The sequence below is a fragment of the Triticum urartu genome, chromosome 6A, assembly GCF_056163025.1.
Source record: "Triticum urartu cultivar PI428250 chromosome 6A, HENAU_Tu73, whole genome shotgun sequence".
Lineage (NCBI taxonomy): Eukaryota > Viridiplantae > Streptophyta > Magnoliopsida > Poales > Poaceae > Triticum > Triticum urartu.
In genome coordinates, this window is record NC_141878.1 from 87873644 (window position 1) to 87899047 (window position 25404).

General features: G+C 44.0%; 3 protein-coding genes across 3 annotated transcripts; 1 reads left to right on the top strand and 2 right to left on the bottom strand.

Moving 5' to 3' along the window:
• The first annotated feature begins 3714 nt into the window (after window positions 1-3714).
• ABC1 (ABC transporter 1) lies at window positions 3715-9052 on the top strand. The gene is made up of 8 exons (XM_048679442.2): window positions 3715-4384; window positions 4518-4743; window positions 4838-4990; window positions 5124-5282; window positions 6672-6831; window positions 7829-7938; window positions 8170-8286; window positions 8379-9052. The coding sequence occupies exons 1-8, from the start codon at window positions 3828-3830 to the stop codon at window positions 8766-8768; spliced, it is 1872 nt and encodes a 623-aa protein (XP_048535399.1). The 5' UTR covers window positions 3715-3827; the 3' UTR covers window positions 8769-9052.
• A 2059-nt stretch (window positions 9053-11111) lies between these two features.
• Window positions 11112-13843, bottom strand: LOC125516015 (uncharacterized). Its single transcript, XM_048681499.2, has 3 exons — window positions 12439-13843; window positions 11862-11963; window positions 11112-11476 (listed from the first exon to the last, which is right to left on the bottom strand). Exons 1-2 carry the CDS (start codon window positions 13789-13791, stop codon window positions 11865-11867), a joined length of 1452 nt encoding a protein of 483 aa, XP_048537456.1. The 5' UTR covers window positions 13792-13843; the 3' UTR covers window positions 11112-11476; window positions 11862-11864.
• Window positions 13844-15109: 1266 nt separating this feature from the next.
• LOC125516081 (achilleol B synthase) lies at window positions 15110-24660 on the bottom strand. Its single transcript, XM_048681567.2, has 18 exons — window positions 24373-24660; window positions 23593-23790; window positions 23139-23228; window positions 22812-23003; window positions 22607-22691; window positions 21818-21984; window positions 18785-18973; window positions 18472-18585; window positions 17988-18110; window positions 17782-17904; window positions 17411-17509; window positions 17019-17075; window positions 16614-16660; window positions 16375-16518; window positions 16108-16285; window positions 15755-15835; window positions 15587-15670; window positions 15110-15423 (listed from the first exon to the last, which is right to left on the bottom strand). Exons 1-18 carry the CDS (start codon window positions 24568-24570, stop codon window positions 15271-15273), a joined length of 2322 nt encoding a protein of 773 aa, XP_048537524.1. The 5' UTR covers window positions 24571-24660; the 3' UTR covers window positions 15110-15270.
• Between the last annotated feature and the right edge of the window lie 744 nt (window positions 24661-25404).

Consider the following 25404-nt stretch of genomic DNA (forward strand, 5'->3'; position numbering starts at 1 on the left):
TGCATATAACATCAACATAAATAACCTAGGCCCGGATGCCACTGTTGGGTTTCGTAGTAATTTCAAAAAAAAATTCCTACGCACACGCAAGATCATGTGATGCATAGCAACGAGGGGGAGAGTGTTGTCTACGTACCCAACGCAGACCGACTGCGGAAGCGATGACACGACGTAGAGGAAGTAGTCGTACGTCTTCACGATCCAACCGATCAAGCACCGAAACTACGGCACCTCCGAGTTCGAGCACACGTTCAGCTCGATGACGATCCCCGGACTCCGATCCAGCAAAGTGTCGGGGAAGAGTTCCGTCAGCACGACGGCGTGGTGACGATCTTGATGTACTACAGCAGCAGGGCTTCGCCTAAACTCCGCTACAGTATTATCGAGGTATATGGTGGCAGGGGGCACCGCACACGGCTAAGGAATAGATCACGTGGATCCACTTGTGTGTCTAGAGGTGTCCCCTGCCTCCGTATATAAAGGAGTAGAGGGGGGAGGCTGGCCGGCCAAGGAGGGAGGCGCAGGAGAGTCCTACTCCCTCTGGGAGTAGGATTCCTCCCCCCAATCCTAGTCCAACTAGGATTCCTCGGAGGGGAAGGGAGAGAGGGGGGCCGGCCACCTTCTCCTAGTCCTAATAGGACTAGGGGAGGTGGAAGAGGCGCAGCCACCTTGGGCTGCCCCTTTCTCCTTTCCACTAAGGCCCATGAAGGCCCATATGGCTCCCGGGGGGTTCCGGTAACCCTCCCGGTAACCCGGTAAAATCCCGATTTCACCCGGAACACTTTCGATGTCCAAACATAGGCTTCCAATATATCAATCTTTACGTCTCGACCATTTCGAGACTCCTCGTCATGTCCGTGATCACATCCCGGACTCCGAACAACCTTCGGTACATCAAAATGCATAAACTCATAATGTAACTGTCATCGTAACCTTAAGCGTGCGGACCCTACGGGTTCGAGAACAATGTAGACATGACCGAGACATGTCTCCGGTCAATAACCAATAGCGGGACCTGGATGCCCATATTGGCTCCTACATATTCTACGAAGATCTTTATCGGTCAGACCGCATAACAACATACGTTGTTCCCTTTGTCATCGGTATGTTACTTGCCCGAGATTCGATCGTCGGTATCCAATACCTAGTTCAATCTCGTTACCGGCAAGCCTCTTTACTCGTTCCGTAATACATCATCTCACAACTAACATATTAGTTGCAATGCTTGCAAGGCTTATGTGATGTGTATTACCGAGAGGGCCCAGAGATACCTCTCCGACAATCGGAGTGACAAATCCTAATCTCGAAATACGCCAACCCAACATCTACCTTCGGAGACACCTGTAATGCTCCTTTATAATCACCCAGTTACGTTGTGACGTTTGGTAGCACCCAAAGTGTTCCTCCGGCAAACGGGAGTTGCATAATCTCATAGTCATAGGAACATGTATAAGTCATGAAGAAAGCAATAGCAACATACTAAACGATCGTGTGCTAAGCTAATGGAATGGGTCATGTCAATCAGATCATTCAACTAATGATGTGACCTCGTTAATCAAATAACAACTCATCGTTCATGGTTAGGAAACATAACCATCTTTGATTAACGAGCTAGTCAAGTAGAGGCATACTAGTGACACTTTGTTTGTCTATGTATTCACACATGTATTATGTTTCCGGTTAATACAATTCTAGCATGAATAATAAACATTTATCATGATTATAAGGAAATAAATAATAACTTTATTATTGCCTCTAGGGCATATTTCCTTCAGGCGTGGCTACAGTACGCCGTACCCGCGGAGATCTCTGCACGGCGCGACACTGTTGCCATGCCGGCCCTGACATCAGCCCCAGGGGGCGGAGCCCTGTGCCCACGACGGCCTGCTGGTACGACCCAGGGATGATGGGCCCCACCAGTCGGCGGGCGTACGAAAGACGGCGAAAGCACCACCAGTCGGCCCGGATGGGAGTCGGCCACCAGAAGTCGGCCGGCCCCTCCCACGGGCCCCACGCGCCATTAATCAGACACGACAAGTAGTGGCCACAGTGATCGCTCGCCAGACGGCGGGGCTGTCGCCACGACCTCATGACCGAGCCTGCGTCATTAGAGGCACAACTACAGTAATCTGCAGCCGGCAAAGACCCGCCCGCGGCGGACGCGGCCTGTCGGCTCCACACCAAGCCAGTCGGCGGGGCCCACCAGTCAGCGGGCCCCAGGAGTCAGCGGAGAAGACGACGGCCAGAGAGACTGACGGCTGGGCCCGCGCCCAGCCGGATTACCATTATACCCCTGGGGGGTAGGCCTATATAAACCCCCCAGGGCATCCATGCAAAGGGTTGGAATCCATTAGCACTAGACCAGATCATATAGGAAGGAGAGAGCTAGCCTTGCCTTCTCCTACCTCCAGGAAACAGCTCAAGGAGCAACCGTGTAAACACTTTGCCATAGTGATCATGCGGAGACCCCGTAGAGCAGCAGTAGGGGTATTATCTCCCCGGAGAGCCCTGAAGCTGGGTAAGATCCGCCGGCGTGCATGTCTTCGCCTTATCCCGTTTCCAGGCACCGGCGACGTTCTACTCGTCCCCAACATGATAAGCCATCCTTTGGCATATGTTGCACCCAACCCCCGACAAAGGGTTCAATGGCGACGACTGCAGCTCCCGAACGTTGGTCCTTAGGGGCACGTGCATGAAGACTTCCCGGCTGTCATCGATAAGGTCAGGCCAGCTCCGGTATGGGAGCGGCGACAATGGCGCATCGGAGGCTCATTTTGGCAGAGGCAATGGTCGTTTGGTTGTCCATGGACCTCGGTGCAATTTTTATTATATTTGGGGATGCTATGTACTTCCAGTGAATCTTTATAATAGATATGATATTTTCGCAAGAAAAAAAGAAATACAATATCCTTCCTCTAGATTGATAAAATAATGCACAACAAAAGATTTAGTCATGGATTACATGACTGATTTCCCTTAGTAATTATTAAGATGTTATATAGGAGGGCTGAGTTAGGTAACATGCCCGATTTCTGATGGCTATAAATCTGCATCCTTATATCCGCATTTTAATTCATATGGCTATAAATAACATTTTATAATTTGCGGATGTTATTGTAAATACTGTACAAATAACACGCTTGATATCAACATCCCCACCTGATTGAAAATGTGCGCAAGTTACATGTACAAGAGGGCTGAATAAGATGTTATAGTCGTCTATGATTCAAAACTCGGATTTGAAACTAAAATAAGATCAAAAAGAGCAAAATTATAGATAGCACTCTTCATAACACATTCGTATAGTTCATAATTAAAAGTAGATAGAACTTATTTAGAGCTAAACTAAAGCTAAAATTAGATAATGTAAGCTAAAACGAGCAATAGCCCTAGTCTTAGTCGTGGTTTATCACCGTCGGCATGTCGGATCTCACCGCTTGGGCGTCATGGGTGCCCTGTGACAGCACCGACGCGTCGCCGAAGTCGTCAATGATGCGGTTGGCCTTCGCTCACGCTCATCGATGATGACCAATAATATAGTCAGTTGGTGGTTATATGATATGAGAGACGTCTACAATCAACACTTGTGGCGGAAGAGTAGAAAATATCAACATGGGCTGTTGGATTAGAGATGGACGAGGCACAATCATTTGGAAATTATAAAACTTACATCTATGCCATCGATCTCCAATCCAACGGGTTGGATTATTTTTCGTCTTCTATTTTTCACCACAAGTCTGTTTCTGTTTTGCAAAATAGTCGTCCGCCCGAGGCTCCTCTTCTTGGTCCCGAAGCCATCCACGCGGACCGCGGCTCCTTCGCTCGCCATGGCGTCCAGAGATCTCCGGCGGCTGCTCGACGGCGCAGCCCTCGTCGCCCGCGAGGCCGCCAAGCGCTCTTCCGGCCCCGACGTCCTAAGGTCCGCCCTCCTCGCCGCCACCGACCTCGCGGGCCTCACCAGGGGCACCCCTCGCCGCCCGCAGCCCGTTCCCCTTCCCCACGATTCCCACCCCGAGGGGGCAGACTCATCTCGCCCCTCGTCGTCCTCCGTCGTGTACTTCTCCCACGACGACGCGCCGCCGCTCGAACCCTCATTGGAGCAGCAACCCCCGCCGCGAGAATCCCTCGACCCCGCCCAGGTGCGGGAGATCACCGGCACCCATTCAACCGCCGCAGCCGCAGCTGTGGCTGAACCCGAAGCCGTGGCGGTAGCTAGACCCCAAGACGAGGCGGTTCGTCCTGAGCTCTCACCGTCATCCACGCCCACGCCCACGCCCTCGCCCTCGCCTGCGCCCTCACCCTCGCCTGCGCCTGCGCTGGTGGAGAAGAGGCGCCGGCCAAGGGAGCGGAATGTTCCCTCCACACCGTTCACCCGAGCCCTCGGGTCAGTATGTTACACTTTGCAACGACACTGACTGAAAGAAATGTTTGCTGTTGTTTACTTGAATATATGTATGTGTGAATAGAATGCAGACTAAATCTTCTTCTTTCTCGATGATGTGCCAAAATTTTTTAAGGTTTGCAGGTCTGGGTGCTGGGCTCGCATGGGGAGGTCTACAGGAATCAGCCCGGCGGGTGATTTATGGTACACCTGTTGGGGATGGCAAGCAGTCAGCACTCTCGCCGTTCTTGTCCGACCAGAACGCTGAGCGTGTTGCCCTTGCCCTGTGTCGGATGCGGGGAGCGGCGCTCAAGGTGGGGCAGCTGCTGAGCATACAGGACGAATCGCTTGTGCCCCTGCCGGTATTATTTAAAGCTGATGCTGCAATATTTTGGGTTAGGCCTATTGTTATGTGCTTGTGATGTGCCACTGAATTTGTGTGCTGATTTTTTGTAGGTGTTGGCAGCTCTTGATATCGTTCGTCAAGGTGCTGATGTTATGCCGAGGAAGCAGCTGAATTCTGTCCTTGATGCCGAGCTTGGTCAAGATTGGCCCTCTAGGCTGAGGAGTTTCGACTATGAACCTTTGGCTGCAGCGAGTATCGGACAGGTTGGTCTGCCTGAGGCAACTCTCTTAGACTTCAAATAATTGCATACATAATTGAAGTTTTGAGTTTTGACGGTCATCAACATTTCAACACCCACTGAAGTTAATACACTGTTCGTTCCCTCTTTTTTATCAGGTCCATCGGGCGGTTTTGAAGGATGGTTCGGATGTTGTGATGAAAATACAATATCCTGGAGTTGCTGACAGTATAGAGAGTGATATCGAGAATGTTAGGCGACTCCTGACTTACACAAATCTCATTCCTAAAGGTCTTTTTCTTGATAGAGCTATAAAGGTAATTTGAAAATAAATTATAAAGCAACACAGATCATTCACTATCTTTTATCTTTTCTTATTTTACATATGCATACTATTTAAACAGATATATTTGTATCTCCAAACCATGTCTCTCAAAATAGTATTTGTTCTCAAATGATTGTTGATCTGTGCTTTGGTCCTGAGGTTGCACGGATAATTAACCAGAGGATAAGGCCGGCGGTGTGGGGTAGCCATGGTCGATGTGGTAGGCAGCAGGAGATTGAGAAACTAGAGAATTGGATTGGATCCAGAGAGCATATGGGAAGATAGATGTCACATGGTCGGTGATTTGTGGAAGGATTAAGGGAAGATGATTACTGTGGGCAGTAGGAGGATGTGGCCCTGGACCTCTACCGCTCTACAGCGCTATGCCAGCCATGATGGGGCTTCCGTGTAGCGAAGGCAGTGCTGGAGAAGGGAGAGGGATAGTTGAGATCTGTTTATTGCTTACCTGTAAAGAGCTAGAGGTAGTCATTATATAGCCCATGTACATGACTTGAGGCCTAAGTTCAGATCCTAACACACTTGGGAACAAACTCTAGAGAAGGATCCTACTCCCTCCATCCCATATTAACTGTCGCTCAAACGGATGTATCGAGCGTTTGAGCAACAGTAATATGGGACGGAGGGAGTACTAAATTAAAAGGATACAGATTAATTCTCTATTTATCTGCTGATGGCTGCACCAGGTGAAGCCCTCACCTGACAGAGGCTTATCTTATTGCCTGATCCAGAATGATACAATGGACATGCTTATGTAGCATCATGCAGGCCTCAATTAAACTAGGACTCTAACTTGCCAAGGACATGGATTGTACTTTCTAACTTAACCTATAATTCCTATGTCTGGGCCCCTCAAGCATTGGCTGCTCCTTGCTGAATCCAAGTTGATCTCTGCCTGTGCAGATAGTCAGATTCATTAAGCTGCCCCTGATCTTGTCTTGCTGGCCGGGCAGCTGCAACTCTTCCTTAACCTTATATTCCTGATCCCTTATGTGACTATCTTTGAACTACCTTGACATCACAACGATCGTACAGCAACATGTTACAATTGCTATGTGAAGTAGTGTACACAAGTGTATGCGAACACCATCTGGAGATGCTGTAGCCTATATGCGAAATGATCAACCCAGGCCATTCTTACTCAAATTTCAGCTATATCAAAACGAAATACGAAAACACTGAAGCCATGAAAAAAATTACTGCATTTATAGTCTTTCTCCGCACGTTTCATGATCTTATGAGTTCTGAACCGAAACAATGGTATTCTGAATTCCAAATAACTTTGGTTTCCAATATTGAGCTAAAATTGTTGCGAATTCATGGATGACAGAGCATAATTTCTTCCATTTTCATATTATAACAGGTTGCAAAGCTAGAGCTGGCAAGAGAATGTGATTATTTCTTAGAAGCAAGCAACCAGAAGCGTTACAAAGAGTTGCTCTCTGATAGTGAGGGCTATTACGTCCCTAAGGTGACTGATGAATTGTCGAGCAAAAAGGTGTTGACATCGGAGTTTGTTCCAGGTACTTTTGATTTTTCATTCTGCGTATTTTTGGTTTATGATGTTATAGTTTGTGATCTGTAATAATTTTTATAGTGATGACACTTTTCAATCCATGCCAATTTTGGTTTAATATGGTCACATAAATTGATAAAGGATTCCTATTCAATGAGAACTGTCGTTATATGCAAACGCTAAGCATTATATACTATTGCCAGACCAAGAATTTGAAGTAACCCCAAATACCGACATCTGAAAGCTTTTTTTAATATCATTTGATTCAGAGCATGAGCCACATCTATATGGCATTTCATACCGATAAATTGAAGTAACCATATGGCATTTTATATCTATATGGCGTTCCATATTTGTTCAATAGATAGTTCAATATTGGAAGACTCTTGACATCATTCCAGTAATAGGAATACTCCCACTTCATTATTTGTCCTTGGGAAATTTGAGCAATTTATGCTTGAATAATTACTATGTCGGCTAAGTGTCCAGTCGGTTTAACATTCAAGTGAAAATTTTGCTCTTTCTTATTGCTCCTGAGCTAAAATTTTCTTGGAGAACTGAGCTGAGTATTGAATAACCAATGTGGTTGCAAGTTATTGTGGATATGGATCCATACATTTCTTAAATAGCGGCAAGCATATAAACTGGAGTCCTGACAAACCAGATATGCTATGTTCTTAGTGTCCAATACTGCTACTGAAAGATATAACCCCACACTCAGCATAAAATCGGACTGCTAATGGAGTCCTAGCGAAGTTCAACCGCATTCTAACCATGCTGCCAGTGCTGCTGTGATGCACGTCGCTCCTGCTATCTGGTTCAGTGTCAACAACACAAGTCCTCATATTCTGTGTAAACTTCTGATTGACTCAAAGTTAATCGTTGTATCTTAGTGGGGACATGAGCACATCTTGTGTATTTTTTATGCTCCCTCTTCTCTGTGCAAACCACTTTCTTATGGCGGGGTCTTCTGACAACTACATCTGCATGTTGGTTTTGTACAGGAGTTCCTATCGATAAGGTGGCAGTACTAAGCCAGGAAACCCGCAATTATGTTGGATGTAAACTTCTCGAGCTTACGATAAAGGAGTTGTTTGTCTTCAGATTTATGCAGGCATGTGTTGCTTCTCATACCATTTGTTTAATCTCTAAATAATAAACATGGTAGACTTAGAGCTTGCTAGTTATATAGACTGCATTGGCATTAGAATTCTAGCAATATTCATTTCGTCATTTATGTTGCGGCTGATGAGAGTTCTAAATTTCATTCATCCAATCTACTTCCATGAGGTTAAACTGGATAGTGCAAACAAAAGGTTATAATCTCACGACTCTTTTTATGCAGACTGATCCAAATTGGAGTAATTTCCTTTATGATGATTCAGAAAAGCAATTTAATCTTATTGACTTTGGGGCAGCTCGTGAGTTCCCTAAAAAGTTTGTAGACAATTACCTATGTATGGTAAGCAATCAAAACTTATCCTCATATCCAATACAAAATCTGTGTGTTATTTACTGTATTCAAGATGGCCGTCTAAATTGTGGTTCTGCCAGGTAGTTGCCTGTGCAAATAGAGACAGAGCTGGCGTGTTAGAGATGTCCCGCAGACTGGGATTTCTAACAGGTGAGGAACCAGAGGTCATGCTGGATGCTCATGTCGAGGCCGCCTTCATCGTCGGGGTGCCATTCGCAACTCCTGGTGGTCATGATTTCCGTGCAAACAACATCACACACAGCGTTTCAAACCTTGGGGCTACCATGTTGAAGTACAGGCTGACTCCGCCTCCGGATGAAGTTTACAGCCTCCATAGAAAGCTGTCAGGCGCGTTCCTGGCCTGCATCAAGATTGGCGCAGTTGTCCCCTGCAGAGAGATGCTGTTCAAGGTTTACGAGCAGTACGATTTTAGTGATGATCACTCGGAAGTGTTGTCCAACACTGGATAAAACACGGGTAAGTGCGCCTTTACCCTCTTGTCCTGAAGTTGTCAAATAGTTACACAGGCTGGTTGCAGCTCATTTTTTGGAGAGCTTTGCAATCGGTTTCTCCCGAGCTAATAATGTGACAAATTATATTCTTCATGTCATGGAAATCGATGTGATTTTGTTTGGTTGGGTCCATTCAAGTTAGGCATTTTCATTGTAATGTGAGCGTGTGCTCTTTGTATACTATACTGTAATATGAGCTTTTGTCGAAGAAACTGAAATAAAACATGATGAGTTGCTGCGTTCGTCTGCTTCCACTAAGAAGTAAACAATGTATATAAAAACTGTGCTTGCTTTAGTTGTCACAAGACTATTCATTGACAGGCAATTTCATCCCAAGACTTGAGACAAATGGGATTAGATGGATTATCAATTTAGATACTTTGTGCACGGAATGTTTACCATACTTGTGAGTATAGATACAACATTTTGTTGAGGAGGATGCAAGACATGTAAGTAAACTGGAATGGAGGGGAAATCATATTTAATTAAAGCTAATCTCCCTGCATGAGATATAGCCTAATTGCTTGTAACAAGTTAATAGAGAACGGACGTTTGGCTCTCGGCCTTCATGGAGGCCTTTTTTTGAAAAAAAAATAATCAAACTTTCCGGTTTTAAAAAATTCTGAAAAAAAATTGTGCAAGTAAAGAAGGATGCTATGTGTATGTGTGTAAAATTTCAGGATGAAAAACGTTGAAATGCGACCTGTACAAAAAAGACAAATTTAGTATCATGTGTTAAAAAGTCCCAGATTTATCTTTTTTGCATAGCCCTCATTTCAACGTATTTTGCCCTTAAAATTTATACCATGTGTGTTATGCCTTCATGTATATCTGTGTTTTTTCAGAATTTTTTAAAACATAGAAAATATGAATTTTGACAAAATTAGAATTTTTTTCAAAACCGAGCTCCACGGAGCTCAGCCTCCAAAGACAATATTCGCAAGTTAATACAACTTTAAATTTATCAGTGAAATATGTATGGGGTCGATCTCTTTTTCTAGGGAAAACTGAGAGGTGACCACCATGCAAGGTGGAGAATCTATGCCATACCAGGAAAAATCTTTATTTTTTCTAATCATAAATCTAAAGAACCATTTTGTTGGGGTGGTATTAAAAATTCTACACCTAGTTTTAGAGCAATAACTTCTAGCATAACAAGCCAGCTAAAAAGCATGGAGGCTCGGAGCACTTGCGCTTGTGATTGATTCTCAGTATCAGAGCATAAACACATAATTAGAGTCTAAAAGAGCATTCAAACACATAATTAGAGTCTAAAGGCAAATCCAACAGGCTTCTTCACCATATGTCCAGATCAAAGAGGCCATTGAACGGGCTCCTCCATTTAAGCCCGGACAGTCTGTATCCGCTACTCCAGGCTCAAATGGAGTAGGGGGAGTCCAAACTTTCTGCCACACCGGCCCAAAACCAGCGTCTTTAGTAACCGGGTTTGGGAGCTTCGTGTCTGTTTTTCTTCTTCTTTCCTTTTATATTTTTCTTTCCGGTTTACTGGTTTTGTTTCGGTTCTTTTTTCTGTTGTTTTTGTCTTTGCTGTTATTTCTCATCCATCCTTTAGTTTCATAATTCATTGTTTTGAAAAATCCATGTGAATTTGTGAACCTTCTTTTAGAATTCATGTTTTTTTCCTTAAATTCATGCACTCTTTCAAATCCATGAAAATTTTCAAATTGATGAACCTATTCAAATTCAATTCGCGAACTTTGAAAATCCGCTAACATTTTTGAAAGCATGAACTTTTTAGAATCCATAAAAATCCAGGGAGTCAGTTTTTTTTTACTCTGAACCATTAGCAAGCGAGCGAGGGACCGAGCGAGGGCGCTAAAGGGTTGGCCCAAGTGCGGCTATTCGGTGCTTAACCGGGCCGGCCTGGTTGTTCGTTAGCCCGTTGCTTGAACGTCTCCAGGATGTTTTCTGGACCTTCCCGTGCTTACATGGGATCATACAATTTTCTCAAAAAGAAAAAAAAGATGGGATCATACAACCATATCTATGAACTGCCTTGTAAAAAATGGTTGAATTCAGGCATTCAACACTCATATGTGCAGCATATGAGAAAATTGAGTTGACCAAGAGTGGACCCGAGGCGAGACAGACTACCTCAGCTCGGTAGTGCGAACGGACGCAATACAAGGCTTAGGTTTGGCTCTGGTTTGTTGCAGGATCAAGGCCATCTCCATTTACTCATGAGGCAGAAGATAGAAGGCATCATCAAGCAGCAGGAATTCAGAGCACCAACATAACTACTTCGTAGACAAGATAGTCCACAGAGCAAATCATCAAGAATTAACAAGCAGAGGCAAGACTAGACATATATCAACCCAGCAATCCAGGATGCACAACACCAGCACTGCTGGTCCAGCAGCAACAAGGCTCGCAGCTTCGAATTACCATGCTGTTCATAATCTGACCATTACAACCATCTAAAGTACCAAGGTCCAAGAAGGTTCAAAAGTAGATCCGAAATTCCAAAATACTGCATGCGCAAAAGGCACATTAAGATAAAAGGAGGACATCGGGCTCCCAAGATAGCCACAGCCAGTAGGACATAAGGATTTCAACCTTCAAGGTATCGCCATACATATTGCTTGAGTCATCAACCAGCATCGCCAAAACACCCCACAGCTATCTCACCGAGTCTCTAAGTGATCCTACAAGAACAAGATAAAGAAGTGGAAACATTCATCATTCATCAGTATAGTGCATTGGAAATCTGAGTCAAGTCTAGCATCTGATCCTGCAATGTTTAAATACGAGTCGAATTTAAAAGCTAGGAATGGCAGGCTTTCGAGCATCCAAAAGGGTACCATCCAAATGCAGAAATGCTAGCAGCGTCGAATCACCACGAAAAGGTAAGGCGGCTAAAAAATCATCTCAGGCGCATTCTTCAAAATTTGGAGATGCAGAGGCTATAGAAAGCTAGCAGGTCAATGGAATCAACATTTACAATTTCTAATGAAGGTGCACGCCCGTATCCCATTATGCAAATCATCCAACTTCTGAAATTTACAGCCTTCAGTCCACAACGTTAATTACCTATTATGCTTTGGGAACCGATGCAGGCTCTGTTGGGCCACCTCCAGCATTCACATCGCTTCCTTCGGAGCTTGGGGTAGACAGAGCTAGATCATTGGGGCCCTAAAGAATTTAAAGCTTATGTAAGTATTGTGATCATCCCAAAACAAGTAGTCTGTTTCTACTCGGTATTAAAACACGCAAAGCCACCGATGTTGCCCCAATAGACAGTTGGACACACAGTGCGGTAAGCGGACAGCAGAATGGAACCCAACATAAAGAAGTATACGAGAATGCTCGTAACAATAGTAACGCTGAAAGAGTGGAAGGTTTTCCACTTTTTGAAAGAAAGCAGTTATAAGCCTAGAGAATACCATTTACATATATCTGTAACTACTTCATCCATGGCTGCCTTGACATGACTAATTTTAAATTTCTTCATAATTGCAAAACGGGAATGATGTACAGTATGAGTGGGTTAGCAGATTCCCACAACAATCCACTAAATAGTAAATAAAAATTGCATATAATCCAGGTTTCAAACGTAGAAAGAAACTATATACCAGCAACATTTTCACATGCATATATATGGGCTCACCTTATCATGTACTCCTACCAAAGAAGGAGGCCATGCCATGACGTAGGGATGGAGCTTGTGATCATACTCACAGATCTTTTTCAGCTCCGCTGTCTCGAGACAAAAGGATAGGAGCAGCTGAGGAACTTCAGTATACCCGTCATAGGCAGTGCGCAGGTACACGATTCCATCGGTAACATCCATAACGTGCACAACGACATAAGAATCGTCTTCAATCTCAGTGAGCCAACGGATCGTTTTGAGTTTGAACTCCTGGTCCAGCTTCCACCTCTCGACACCGTCGTATTCATCGGGTCTCCAGAAAAAAACCAGGAGCTCACAGCCACCCCACGGATCCGGGGACACGATGCAGGGCCTCCCATCCTTGGTATTACCAAGCACAAAATCACAATCACGGTTACTGCCTTCTTCCACCGCCAAGAGCGGCGGCAGTTCCATTCTAGAGAATTCCAGCGTCGCGGTGTCGAGCACGGTGATGTAGAGTCTCCCTGGGTGTGTCCAGTAGAGGGATCCGTTCACCATCTTGCCGGTGGCTCCCACTGCTCCTGGAATCAAAGGCTCAGGGAAAATCTGCCACCCAATCTCGGTGCTCCCCGGCGAGATGACGCCGACGGAGGCGTAAAGGTAGCCACAGTAGAAACAAACCACACGGGGCGGCGAGCCGGGGTGCTCTTCGGAGGAGGAGATTATGTGGAACTGAAAGGTCAAGGCGCTTTTGAAGATGCCCGGCGGCGAGGGGAAGAGATGCAGCGCCCGCGTGAGAGGGTTGTAGGCGGCGATCTGCCTGGCCCTCCGGTTGAAGAGGACGACGTAGCCGTCGCTGCATCGCTCGATCTCCCACACCGGAGAGGGATCCTCCTCCTCCTTCTCATCTTCTTCGTCGCTGTCCTCCTCGTCTTCGTTGTTCTCAACTTCTTCGTCGCTGCCCCCCTCCGCCTCCGCCTCGTTGCTGTCCTCGTCTTGGTCGCCGCAGTCTTCATTGTCGCCGTCTGGGTTCGGGAGGCCGTTGAGGGCGAAATCGCCGCCGCGGACAGCGGCGGCGAAGTCCCGGTCGGAGCGGCGGTGGCGGGCGTCGAAGGAAGGGACGCTGGGCTCCCATTTTTCGATAAGGCGTTGGATGAAGAGGCCGACGAAGGGAGACGGGTGGAGATCCCGGAAGCGGCGGCGGAAGGCAGGGGACGAGCGGACGGCCCGGAGGAAGGCGTGGCAGGTGAGCGCGGCGCGGACGAGGCTCGGGAGCGCGGGGAGGCGGATGAACACCTCGCGGAGGAGATCGTCGTCGAGATCTTGTATGGTGGTGGGAACGGCCGAGGGGCATTTCGCCGGCGGCGGCGGCGGCGGCGCCGATGCCATCGCTGGAGACCTAGCGAGTAGTGGGGGTCTGGGGGAAGCCGAATGGGTTGTCTCGTGTCGACGGAAAGAACTCCCGAATGACTTTTATCCACCAAAGGATACGACCCAGGTCCGTCGGGGAGGCTGCGTGGGCTGCGTGGGCTGACCATCTCGTCTCTCTAACTGCGACAAACCTGGACCAGCCCAGTTAGAGGTAGCTCGTTTTTTTTTCCTGTTTTCCTTTTACTTTATTTTATTCTAGTTTATTTTCATTTTCGTTTTTATGTTCACCTATTTGAAAAAATGATTATGTTATAACAAAGTACTCACTATTTTTAAATGTTAGTATAATTTTATAAGGTATTTAAACATGTCCAATGTGTACCTTAAAAATGTTCACGTGTAAAAAATTATAATTATACAATAATATGTGTCTATTCATAAAAAAATTAGTTATCTAGTATAAAACATAAATATTCACATTTTTGTGCACATATTTTTAAAAATTATTTAATGAAGATGTAAAATTTAAAAACTGTGTAAAAATACCCAAGATGTATTAAAATATATATATAACATGTATTTCATTTTTTAACATATATATATATATATAAATTTCAATGTATATTTGAAAAAATGTTAATGCATAAAGAAATGTGTGTGTGTTTGTCAGAAAAAAAGTTCACATTTCCTTTTAAAAAACAACGAGTTGAAACCATTTCCTTTTTTAGGGTTCCTAGAGAGAGGAGATCGGGAGGCGACTTGCATCCCATTGAGCCGCCGGCACCGCCATGGGTTCCCCTGGTCTCCGCCGGCCGATGCGATGGCAGGGAGGTTGAGGAACCTCAGATCATGTCCCGGTCCGTGTCTCATAGGGTCTTCGTCGTCGGTGAAGTTGGAGCAGCGGTGGTGATAGGAATAATTATTTCTCAGCTTTCTCTATGTTGATCTCCTTCCTTGGAGTGGCATCAAGGAGCCGGAGCATAGTGTTGATCGTCGAACAGTTGGTCTGGCGTGTTTAGCGTTTGTTCACGGCAACATAGTCCTACGGAGAGGGTGGTGTTGCAGCGTGTTTTTCTCCAGTTCCATCTCTGTCCAATGAGTCTCAGCCAGATACGGCTACATAAAAGAACTTGTGAGATTTGTGTCCCCCTCCTCCGTCTGGCTGGGGTTGGGATTGCTCACTACAGGAGGTACATAGTCTTTGCGCTTGAACAGACCTTCAAGCCAGGGCTTTGGCTGTTCGAAATTTTCCTTACATGCCTTTTGCACAACAATGTCAACTGAATATATGATGTACTATGTCATCCATGCTTCTTCCACAACGAGGTCAACTGTATGAAATGCATTCGAAGGACACATCATCGAGTTTTTTTTATGGGCATCAAACTTATTTGTAGCTTTACAATTACAGTCTAGTGTCATAGTATTACAGTATGTGTTTATAGCTATAAATAATGAAATTGTTTACATAAAGACCTCAAGTGTTCCTGACACATGTCAGACGCGTGTTCCGCACGACGATGGCGCACGCCTGCCTGTGCTTTTCGAGCAAAGGCGGCGCCGGTACTCCCCGAGAGCCCAGATGGGGAACAGGTTGCGGTAGTTGGGGTAATTGAAGAAAAGGGAGCAGTTGAAGCATCCGACGTGTTCCTATCATCGAAACGCAAGCATAGTCAGGTTAGCCAGTATGTATAATCTGATCTTAACACATGATATAATAGGACTTTTATGGAGTATACCAACACCGAATTGTACCAGTTAAGTTTATTCATGAAAAAGTAACGTTGCAAGCACAAATGAAAAGGGAACTTACTTGCTGTGGAAATTCTCCTGTATCCATCTGCATATTGATCAACACCTTCGCAGCACGGTGAAGTGGTGCTGGATCTCGTTCCATCTGGTATTCAGTAAGGAAATCATGTAAGCTTGATAAAACAGTGTATTCCTCTCACAGTTGAATTAAACAATGTACAAAACATACCTGTCCGGCATATATTAAGGTCAACATTGCCCAAGCAGTATTCACTGCATGAGCACGGTCACCTTCAATGTTGACATATACCTGTTTAATTTTAGATCACAGTAAATATAGGTTGAAACAAAAAAAACCAAAATTTATTAAATAGAATTACAACGGGAGAAGCACTTGTTTCTTATGAAATGGATTGAGAACGTCCTAAGAATAGAAGGTCCATATATCGCTAACTGATTTCGTTCGCATGCTAACGAAGCAGATTTTTACCATATTGCATTTTTTATATATTAGAATTTGCAAGGGGCAAGTAATGCTTCCAATAAACGAGAAACCGTAAGCAATAGTATCTAGATGTTTACCTTTGTTTCATTAGATACGTGACTTTCTCCCCATCCACCAGTACTGAGCTGCTTTGATAATATGAAGTGACATCCTTTCCTGATGGAAGAACTGCTCTCGTATGTTCTTCCAGCAGCAACTAATGCTTTAACCGAAAAGAAGGCCCCATAGGTGAAACACACACCCCAAGTGCCTAACCTGCGAAAGTAATAATTGCGTTATGAATTGTTGAAGTAGAAGTGAAGTTTTCTATAAGGTAAGTCAGGAAATGCGGCCTTCTGACAAACCATGAACCGTCTTCTCCTTGTCTGCTCTCAATGAATGTTGCTGCATCTCTGATACATTTTTCTATCTCCTTAGTACGGTAACCATAATGTAGTTCTTTGAACAGCATAAGAGCTTGAAGCACCGAGGAAGTGCATTCTGGATATCTGCCATGTTTTATCATACACCATTAGTTTGTTTCTCAAGTTAAAAGAAAAAGGGGCTTGGAGAAGAATTTTCCAAACAACACGGTATCACTTACGGATGATCGACAATCATGTTTGGAAAACTCTCGCAAGGATTGAGGATCTGGATTACCAAAAGCAGAAAACCATGTAAGAGCATGGCTAAAAAAACTTGGAATATGAGTTCCGCTCGGGTAATTCTGGAAATATCAGACTATCAAAACATATAGGAGTCAATAAATAATTAAGATCTGAACATTCATAATGATAGGAGTATTTCTAAAGTATTTTAATCCTGAGATGCAAATCTCTCAACACTAAAAAAAATAAAAATATAATCAACCAGTAATGAGTTAAAAATATGGTAAACTGAAGATATCATATTGTATATCTAAAAAGCAACAATCGAGTTCTCATAAATATTAATTGTTCACTCTCAATTTAATAAATCAGAAAAAAATTAGCAGCCTGTAAAAACTCACCTCTATCCAAGTCGAAGTTCTTTTACATTCATATGTGGAAAAGGTCCCATCTTTATTCTACAACCAAAAATGATTCGCTGTTAACCAGGTGACCTTCACAGCTTAGAAAAATCCGAAAAAATAGCAAAAAATTAAACATCGGCAACATGCATAGTTTTATTTGACATCAATTACTAAATCTATTGACTGACTGCTGAAAGGAGCTGCAAAATTGTGCAAACAGTATGAATGTTGACTTCACCACATTCATAAACTAAAGTTGGCAAAACATTTCAGATGCATTTTTCCCAGTGTAAGTTTGGGGGGACAGATCCATATTCATGGAAATATGAACGAATGCTTGGAAATTGCACAATCATGTTACATGGCTTAATTTTTTTGAGAATTCTTACCACAAAAGATAAAAGGCAATCAACAGCATCATGCACCCTTTCTCTTTCTATTGGATCGCCAACGATGTTCCTAGAGATCTTTGAGAGCAGCAGCACAGCCTGAAAATCAAATAATGTAAGACTTTCTTGTATAGACAAAATAAAAACAATACAGGATACCGTTGGTTGGTTGTAAGGGTTTCATTAATTTAAAGCCGGGCGCCAACCTCTTTTCTAAAAAAAGAGGATCGACAACTGAACCAAGGGAACACTGTACAAGTGTATGCCTTTGCTGGATGTAAATTCATTTATTAAGATTAGGTTATATAATAGCACTTACTACTTGATTAATAACTAATTTCACATGTTGATATTAACAGGAGAAAAATGACCTTAAGTGCTTCTGCGGTAGTGTCAGATACAGTCCATCCATTGTCTGCACTTGAAAGAGTCCATGAACCCTTCGATCTGTGGCGATGTGAATAACTTTGGTCGCCAGGATGATTCCAAAGAACCTTCAGGTATGGACATGCACACTGTTTTAGATTACATTATGTAACTTTATCAATTGAAATAACTATGAGGAACAAAAAAGAACCTGCGATTTTTTCATGAATGCATTGGCTCTCTCGAGAGTTGGGCCATACTCACTCACAAGACCTGTAGCGCAATATGCTTGAATAATGAATGATGTCTCCCAGTTCTGAACACCATCATATACCTATCCTTGACATAATAGAAAATTATACATACTTTCACTTTCTCTTCAGAAAAGAATAGCAATTTTCTGAAACAATGAAAGGCATGTTGTATTGTAAACAAAGGTCTACATGATTTAACCATGCACCAAATATCAAAGTTATTATGAAAAATTAACTCATAATTTAACCATGCACTTCCGAGCTGAAAACATGATTCTAGTTTGACAGCAGTAGTGCACCCACAAATCATCCAATCACGGCTAAAAGTGCTGAAAATATATTCTCTTCTTATACTAGACTTAAGTACCTAACGTAAACAAAAAACAGGGAAACAGACTTGAAAGTACCTACAAGTGCATGAAAACTGAAATGTCATCATACCTGCGCCTTCATGCCATCTTCCGAGATCCACAGGAAATCAGGTACCCTCGCAAGATGCCGCTTGAACGCTTCCGAATTTGGATCTTCGGCCCAGCAGCAGACCATGTTCAGAGCCTAAACATCACAAAGAAAAACATAATAAGTGAGTTTGATATCAAGCCCCTGAGTCTAGGGTCTAGGCAAATATTTTTTTTTTGTCATGATGCCCACATTTCATACTTCTCAATTCTTATTTATTCGAGGGTTCGTATGTACTGAGTGACTCTAGGTCTATTCAGATGCAGCTTCAAGAATAAAGCAGACGACGCATTACCTTGTTGACGGAGCATATGCAGAGGTACTGCGTGTTGTCGTCCTCGTAGTGGATGTGCTCCATGAGGTTCTTCAGAGCCCTGTCCCTGAGCTTGTTGATCGGCCAGCTGCTCAGCACCGGCTCCACGCACTTGTAGAGTGAGGTCCAGACGGCGTTCTGCAGCGTTGTGCGTGGGCACACAAGGTCCTCCTGAAATTAAGCAGAAAAAGATGATTAAACACCATGTAATTGAGTAGTGAATTCGTGGTTTGGTGGTGCTTTGTGCTTTCTCCCCCTGTGTTGGTTTCCACGAGCAGCAGAAAAAATAATCAAATTAAAAGTGTGCTGCTAATTCCACGATTGAGCGAAGCAAACCTAGAAGGAACTATGCCCAACTTTTTCTCCGGCGAGCGGCAACCTGAAAGAATCAGCCTCCATTTTGCTTTTGCATGTTGGTGTCGGAGAGAGAGAGAGAAAGAAAGAAGGGTGGTGGTGCTGGCGAAGGCGCGCAGGAAGAGGCCGGTGATGTGCCGTCGGCTGCTCGGAGCCACTGCGTACTGCGGTCGTCTCCGCCTGCGCCGGCGCCGCCGCCGCTTTACTCAGTTGCGGCCAGAGCTCTTTTTTGTTTTTGTTTTTTGCGTCAAACAGGCACAGAATCGCACAGGAGCCACGAGCGAGCAACCAAACGGGCCGGCCTATTTAGGTTTTGGGAACCTTTCAGAATGTTCCGGGCCGGTTTTATTGGTTTGTTCTTTTTTCTATTTTCTGGTGCTTCTTTTACTTGTTTTATTTTTTTCCTTTAAAAAAATATTTTTCCCAAAAAATCTTCAATTTCAAAAATCATTTCAAATTTAAAAGAAATTCATGTTTCAAATATTGTTCAGAATTTCAAAAGGCATTCCAGTTCCAAAACATCTTCGTAAATTCTAAAAAAGATAGCACTTTCTATATGTTTGGAATTTTTTAGAAAATATTCGTATTTAATAATAATAATTTTTAAAAAAATTTGTTTATAAAACATGTTCACATTTAAAATTTTGTTCCAAATTCAAAATGTTCTCTTTTAAAAAAAATCCAAACTAAAATAAAGTTGTTTACTACAGTCCATGCATGGGCCAACCCACCAAGACTACCCCTGTGCGGCAACCCTCCTATTTGCGAAATCACTAATTAAGAAGTACTCGTTGTAAAGATCACTCCAATTCCCCTAGTTGCGACAAGTGCTGCACATGCAGCGCGTCACTTGTCGCAACCTGGGAGTTTTCTTTTTTTTCATAGATTCGTTTATTCAAAACGTTTTATCTCTCAAACCGTGCGTCCAAATCTCGAACCGCTTTCACCATTGGATTCCTCGCGTCAAGATCTTCAAAACTAGATCCCATGTTGATAAGTTTTGACGAACTTTTTTTTCATGAAAAAAACCGAACGAAAAAAACCGAACCGGGAGCATAGGTTTTTTCCCTTTCAGAAAGAGGCACGCCCGTGCCTCTCACGAAATCACAACCGTACCTCTCGCGGAAGCAAAACCATGACTCTCGCGGAAAAAAAGAGAAAAAAATTATTTTTTTCGTTTCCGAGGAGGCACGACCGTGACTCTCGTGAAAGCACAACCGTGACTTTTGTGGAAGCAAAACCGTGACTCCTCGTGAAATCACAACCGTGACTTTTGCGGAAGCAAAACCGTGACTCTCGCAAAAGGAAAAAAATAGAAAACGTGTTTTTCCCCTTTTCGAGAGGCACGGCCGTGACTCTCGCGAAAGCACAACCATACTTCTCGCAGAGGCAAAACCGTGACTCTCGCGAAAGCACAATCATGCTTCTCGCAGAAGCAAAACCGTGACTCGCGAAAGAATAAAGAAACAAAAAACGCGTTTTTTTTCCGTTTCCGAGAGGCACGGCCGTGCCTCCCGCGGAAGCAAAACCGTGACTCTCGCGAAAGAAAAAAAAACAAAAAACACATTTTTTTCGTTTTCGAGAAGCACAGCCGTGACTCTCGCGAAAGCAAAACCGTGTCTCTTGCGGAAGCAAGACCGTGACTCTCATGAAAGAAAAAAAAACACGTTTTTCGCACAAAATGTTTTTTTCAATTTTTTTTATTGAAAAGCTAAGAAAGACCAGTGGAAAACCAAAACGTCGAAAAAAATAAGAAAAAACGTTTAAAAAGCCGAAAACGCGTGCAGAAAAATAAAAATTAAATTAAATTTGGAGGGAGCGCCCAGAGCGCGACACGTGACGAATGCCTGAGAGCGCGCCAAATGGCGTTGATCGTTGCAACACTCCTGAAGGAGCGCTTGTTACCTAATTGCTCTCTCCTATTTGCGTCAAATAGGTTGCGTCAAATAAGAGGTCCCCTAACAAAAAGCTCAGACCATTTATAATAGGAGGCTAGGGTTATCAGTTGGCCCCAGTGTTTTGCAAAACCAGGCCTGGCTATTCCTACCTAAATGTTGTTCCTTTTTTCCCTTCAAAAAAGAGTTTTAACTATTTTACTTCATCCACGCCTCCTGAAAAGAAGGCGTGTAAACTTTCTCTGAAGCTAAAACAATGCAAAATTTAACCAAGTATGTAAAAAATAATATCAACCATCACAATACTTATGATTGTAGTTAAGGGTAGGTTCGATGTTTATTTCTAGGTTATTTTGGCGTGGACAATAGTAGCGACCCATATAATCATGTCCTAGCCTCTCCATCTACATGTTGGTCTTAATTACTTGGTTTGATTGTCGATGGCAAGGTAGTTAAAACAGTGCCTTGTGGTTGATTATCTAGAATACCGGTTTCGCAAGATGATGTTGTCACGAGGCTTTGTTCGTCGGATTCCTTTCATCTTAGCTTTCGTACATGGCCAGTCAGAGTGGTGAACGATATATGCCATATATCATCGACCTTATGTTCTCATTTTCACGGTGGAATTTTATGGTGGTTATCAACAAACCTTGATCTTGATCTTGATGTGGAGACAATTGTTCTTCCACTTTGATCCAGTTTTATGTTTCATTCTCTCAAAAAAGCAAGCAAGCAAAGGTTATGATCGTCTAGGAACTGAACGAACCTTGGCGCATGCATTGCGTGACATGCCCCAGTCGATCTTGTCGTACGGCACGTCGTAGATCTCCTCCCTTATCGCCAGGATCGTAGGCGTAATGGGCCCAACGAATTTCCTCCCGTAGAGATAAGCCATAGGCAGGTAGACCATACGGCACAGGCACCAGAATTTCCCTACGCAACATGTGAAGACTTTAATCAGTGCTTTCCTCCTGAGGCACACAAACTATAGACAGCACACACGTTATATACGTGTGTGCAAAGAGAGCTTTGGCTTAGTGGTTGGACATGTGATTGTGCAGCCTAACGACCCGAATTCAATTTCTAAAATTGACAGGTGATGCACAGGGATTTTCCCTCATTTATTATGGATCAAGTTTGATATGTGATGGAACCACTCATCCCAAAATATCGTCATACTCATTTAATTTTTTTTCTGAGGACCATGTTTATTTTGGTACTCATACTAAAATGGCCGTATGCATCCTTAGTCGGTGCAGAGGTCGGGGAAGTGAAATTCTGACTCGTGGCAGATGGCTGCGGCGGCCTTATACCCGTCCTGGTAGGAGTGCACCGGACTGGCATCGTCCAGATGCAAAGGCCGGGGGTCATCCTCCTTTTTTTTAAAAAAATATATGTGTGTGTCCATACACCTAAAAAAAGTATGTATGTGTGTGTCCTCTACAACTACAAGTACGTGCTGGAAAAAAATACTTCGACTATATAGTATGCATCAAATGATGGAAAACTGCGTGAAAAACCTAGCATCAAAAGATGGAACCGGGCGATGCGATACCTGGATGAAACGGGAGAAATTGCGGTGCAAGCCATAGTTCGGGGAAGATCGGGTTGTTCCCGGACCAGTCATACATCCCAAGTATCTGCAACAGTTAATTCAAACTCAAGTAGATTGCTTGACACATTAATCTGACCAAGTATATTATTGCTCCAAGATTATGTATGTGTTGGGGTAATATCCATGAATGAATATACAAACGTACCGAGAGCCATATCTTCCCCCACTGTGGCACAAGAGTAGCGCTGCCGTGGGACGATATCCAGCCACGCCCCTTAGCCAACGCCGTGTTGCCATCTAGCTCCTCTCCGAGGAGCCTTAGAGTGATGTAGTTTGAGCATGTACCAAACATGCTGCTCGACCCTAAAATTAGGCTGCCCCATCCCCCATCTTCGTTCTACAAAAAACAAAAGGACAAAGGGAGAAAATATATGAAAGACGGGTGTGTGAGAAAAAAAAGTCGCATAATTGAAGAATAAATCTCCCAGCCTCTACAGCCAAAATTGCAATATGAAAGTGCATGATGCCGTGCCTGATGATTGTAGATGTAGCGGCATATCTCTCGTCGATGTTCCGCGGTCACCACAGTGTTGAGTGATCTGGTGACATAGAGGGCAAATATCTGCAAGTGCACACGGCAACAAAAATCAGTGAGAATCTTCAGTAGAAAGTATAAATACGATATATTTTCCCCTATTTCTTAGATATCTAAGAAGTAACTATTTTCAAGTTACCGTCAACAACCATGTAATTTAAACACACGATTCATGCAAAAAGAATTTTATTTTGACCGGAAGGCTATCAATGTTGATTAAGAAATAAGAGTTCCTAAATTAACTGGTCTATTTCTTTTGAGAAATAAGAATTCCTAAGTTAACCGGCCTTCTTTTTAGGAACAAGTTAACTGGTCTATAGTCACTCCGAGATATGTACACAGTTTTATTTTGGCCAGAGTATAAAATACTCATAATAATTATTTTACATACCAAACCAGGCATGACGAACATTATCCCGCTGAAGTCCCCGGGCCAACAGCCGTCATCCGATTGCAGCGAAGAGAACTGATCGAGGGCTCGCCTCAGCGACACCAGCAAGGTGTCCTCAGTGACCTCGTCTTTCTCCTCGAGCTTCTCCATTGGCGGTAGACGACGGTCCCTCCCTTGATGTTTGTTCTCTTTTGAACACTGCAAATATTAGGTTAAATTTAGTTTGTTGAGTTGTGGGTGTCACGTATACTTGCAACACAAATTAAAGCTAAAGTAACATGTCAGTCTTGAAAAATGGAGTGTCAGAAGGCTTGTTGGCTGGCCCAATGAGGCAATAACTCCCAACTTTCTAGATAGGTACAAGGTTGGTAGATCGGCACATTCAAGTCATGAATGGAAATCGTACCTTGGAATCGTGGGTCCAAATAATGAAATAATTGGGTCCCAAACCTGTACACTACTAGAGTAACTGCCACTGCTTCTGGGCGTACAGAAATGTTATGCTAGGACGACCATGCAAGAACTTCACAGAAAAGAGCATAGCCATTGTAGACGAATTATATAATACTTCCTCCGTAAAGAAATATCAAAACGTTTAGAACGTTTAGATCAATAAAATAGTATTCTAAACACTTTTATATTTGTTTATAGAGGGAGTACTCCCTTTGTAAACAGCATGGCCATCATACTTCATTCAGGATTCAGCATAACCATCGTTCTCCAAAGAAGTGATCGGCTACTCGCTGTACACTTAACGAATACAGTAGTATGCATGCATACCTGCAAGCGCATGAGGAGGTCGGCGGACTCTCTGCGCCGGAACCGGCCGTCGGTGAACTCCTGACGCACCCTCTCCACCTCGGCGCGCTCCTCCGGCGTGCCGGCGCTGGCGTCGAACTCCCACACCGCGCGGCCGAGGAAGCCGTTGGTGGACCGCAGCCACGGCCCGCCGCCCTCCCCGACCTTCAGCCTCCACATGCCGGCGGCCGCTCCCGACAACTACGCACTCACTCAGCTTGTCTCTCGCTGGTCGGTCGGAACGGAAAGCCTGGCTCTGTGGTAGTATCAGCTGAGCTGGGCGTGCTTAAAAAGAGGAGGAGATTGGCGGCAACCGCTGCCACATGCATGGCTCGTTGGCAATGTTTAATAATTGGTAGACGCACAACTGCACCATGCACTAGAGATCGATGGTACGTGTAACAACCAACGGCCGTGTTTAACATGCGGTTGATAAACATAGTCTTATTTTAAACCTTACATGTAATTTAAAAATGACAATAGCAATGTGTCTACAATGAATTACCTCTTAGCCTTATCTAAAATAATTAGTTATTCCTAAAAACATGATCAGGCGTATTGTGCTAAAAAATCATCCTTTAAATAAGAGAAGACAAGTCTTTGCTTATGAATTCTCTCTCCCCCACCTCATAATTCATCATATATGACACTTCTAATATAGCACTATTGTACATGACCTAAGGTGTGTGGCGAAATCATTTCTTCAGTATTTCTTTTCCAGGATCTCAAGAATCCCTGGCTCATGGTCGACTGCTTAGATCTTTTTTTTGAGGGGTCGGCCGCTTAGATCAGCAGGTATAACAACACCTGCATGTCGGCTTTGTCAAGGCGGATCCATCCCAAAATGGAACCAAATTGAGTACTTCTCTGCATCGACCGAATTCCTCCCGCCGCCGCGCAGCCACCCACCCTCTTCTTGCTAACTGTCCTTGCCCGCCTTCACTGATGTCATCCTAACGATCATGTCCGCCTCCATTGGCACGGATGATGCCTCGGCGGAATCAGTCGGGCTCC